We start from the raw sequence: 1,996 nt of genomic DNA on the forward strand, positions 1-1,996 counted from the left end.
AATCATAATTTATTTTATGCAAAAAAAGTAAAAACTGTATAAAAATTACGATACCTAATAATGTGTTGCATTTCTAGACAGAATTAATAGAAAAAATTATTATATTTTTCGCAATCTAAAAGTTGAAAAATATTATCCTTATCTAATTGATTTCTCAAATATATATATACGATCATACTTGTAAAATAAAATAAAAATAAATATATGATTAATAGTTACTTAGTTATCATAACTAAATTAAGAGTGTTTTGAAAATAATCAATCTGTAATTAGAAACGAAAATTTATTTTAAAATTTAAATTTGTGTAAAACATGATAAATAATATATTGAAATAAAAAGAGTAATAAAATGCTATGAAAGAAATTGCAGCACTTTAAAGTTTAAACTTTAAACTAATGAGACTCTTGTATCTTATAAAAGTAGGAAAAGAATTCTTTATTTTTGTGTCGTCAGTCGTCACTGTTGAGTGTTCTATATGTATACATGTCACTGAATGAAAATAGCCCACTATTTTGGTAAAATAAATTGAGTCTCATAATCTTTAAACATATTCTTTAATTTTTATATCACAGAATATTTTGCTCATTTTATTATTAAAGTTGACTTTTGATTTTATATACAAAGAGATATGGATGATCAAATAATTATTATGCATGCATCCGTGTAAAAAAAAGGTAATGTCTTTTTCATCATTGGCAGCAAGGCGTAAATTCTTTACATTATATTGATAGGGATATAATTATTTATATAATTTTTTATTAATTTAATTTAAAAAAAATAATTTTATGATATAATAATAAAAGTTATATGATTAAAAAAATTAGAATTTTATTTTTATTAACTTTTAAAGAAAAAAAAATAGTATATAACAAATAAAAAAGAAAAAAAATATCTATATAAATATTCAAGCAAAATATAAAAAAAAATTATTTGAAAGAGATGTGTTAAATATATAATTATTTATGTGTCTTGTTTTATTAATTTAAATTAAAAAAACGTGATTTTATTACATATATTATGACAAAGACGTCATTAATTATTAACTTTAATTCCTTCGATACATTGAAAATTTTAAATTCTTAGAACTTAACCGCATTTACCATTCTAGCTATATAAAACTAATGAGTACTAAAGGGTCTATCTAATTAAAATTAGTATTTAACTATTTATTCCTCGCAACACTCTTATATCATACCCTCTTTATAATATTACACTAACGAAATAAAAGAAAATTGAAATTCAGGTGGAGTCAACTTCACGTAAAATTGATAATTGAGAATTGTTAGATAAAAATTTAGTCAAATTATTTAAATTATTTAACGGCTCTCAACTATCAACTTCACATGAAATTGACTGCACTTAAGTTTTCACCGTAAAAGAAAATTCAAAGAAAATTAGACACCGTACTTGGAAGAAATTTGGCACTTCCAATAGGTGGTGATAGCTTGCACTATGGTGCTTGTTTTTGGAGCCTATAAAAGGAGGCCTTTGGTGCATGAGTTAGATGTATCAATTGAAGCAATGTCTAGGTCCTACAACGATATATGAGCAAATTAGAGGGTGGAAAACACTTTGAATACTTTCACGGTTACATTTGAGTTGCATCGTTATTTGAAGCAAATGGCCAGCTTTGTAATCTCGGTGTTTGTTTTCTGCCTATTAGCAACTTCATTATCCGAAGCTCTTAATGTAAGGATATATACTATGTAACAATTTTAATTTGTTTCGCTGTACTATATACTTAATTGCTTCAAATTAATTTTCATTCTCATCGATTTATTATGAAATTTTTTTGTTCTTATCCATTAGATAAAAATTCAACTAAAAAGTCAAACTTTTATGTCAATATTAATTAACCTTTTTAAAAAAATTTAAATGACAAATTTTAAGTCGTAAATATCAAATTTCAAATTATAATTCTTAAGTTTTAAATACTTGAAAATTTTTGTAATTTTAAAAAAATAATTAATATTAACTAATTAAAAACTAATTTTC

General features: G+C 22.8%; 1 protein-coding gene across 1 annotated transcript in view; it reads left to right on the top strand.

The window, feature by feature from the left end:
• The window catches only part of LOC107637286 (polyvinylalcohol dehydrogenase), a 9,020-nt gene continuing 8,512 nt past the window's right edge, over positions 1,489-1,996 (top strand). The window contains exon 1 of the mRNA XM_021122017.1: positions 1,489-1,690. Coding sequence (XP_020977676.1) covers positions 1,622-1,690 — 69 coding nt within the window. The 5' untranslated portion in view covers positions 1,489-1,621. The remainder of the gene's footprint in view (positions 1,691-1,996) is intronic.

Source organism: Arachis ipaensis, chromosome B04 (genome assembly GCF_000816755.2).
Source record: "Arachis ipaensis cultivar K30076 chromosome B04, Araip1.1, whole genome shotgun sequence".
Lineage (NCBI taxonomy): Eukaryota > Viridiplantae > Streptophyta > Magnoliopsida > Fabales > Fabaceae > Arachis > Arachis ipaensis.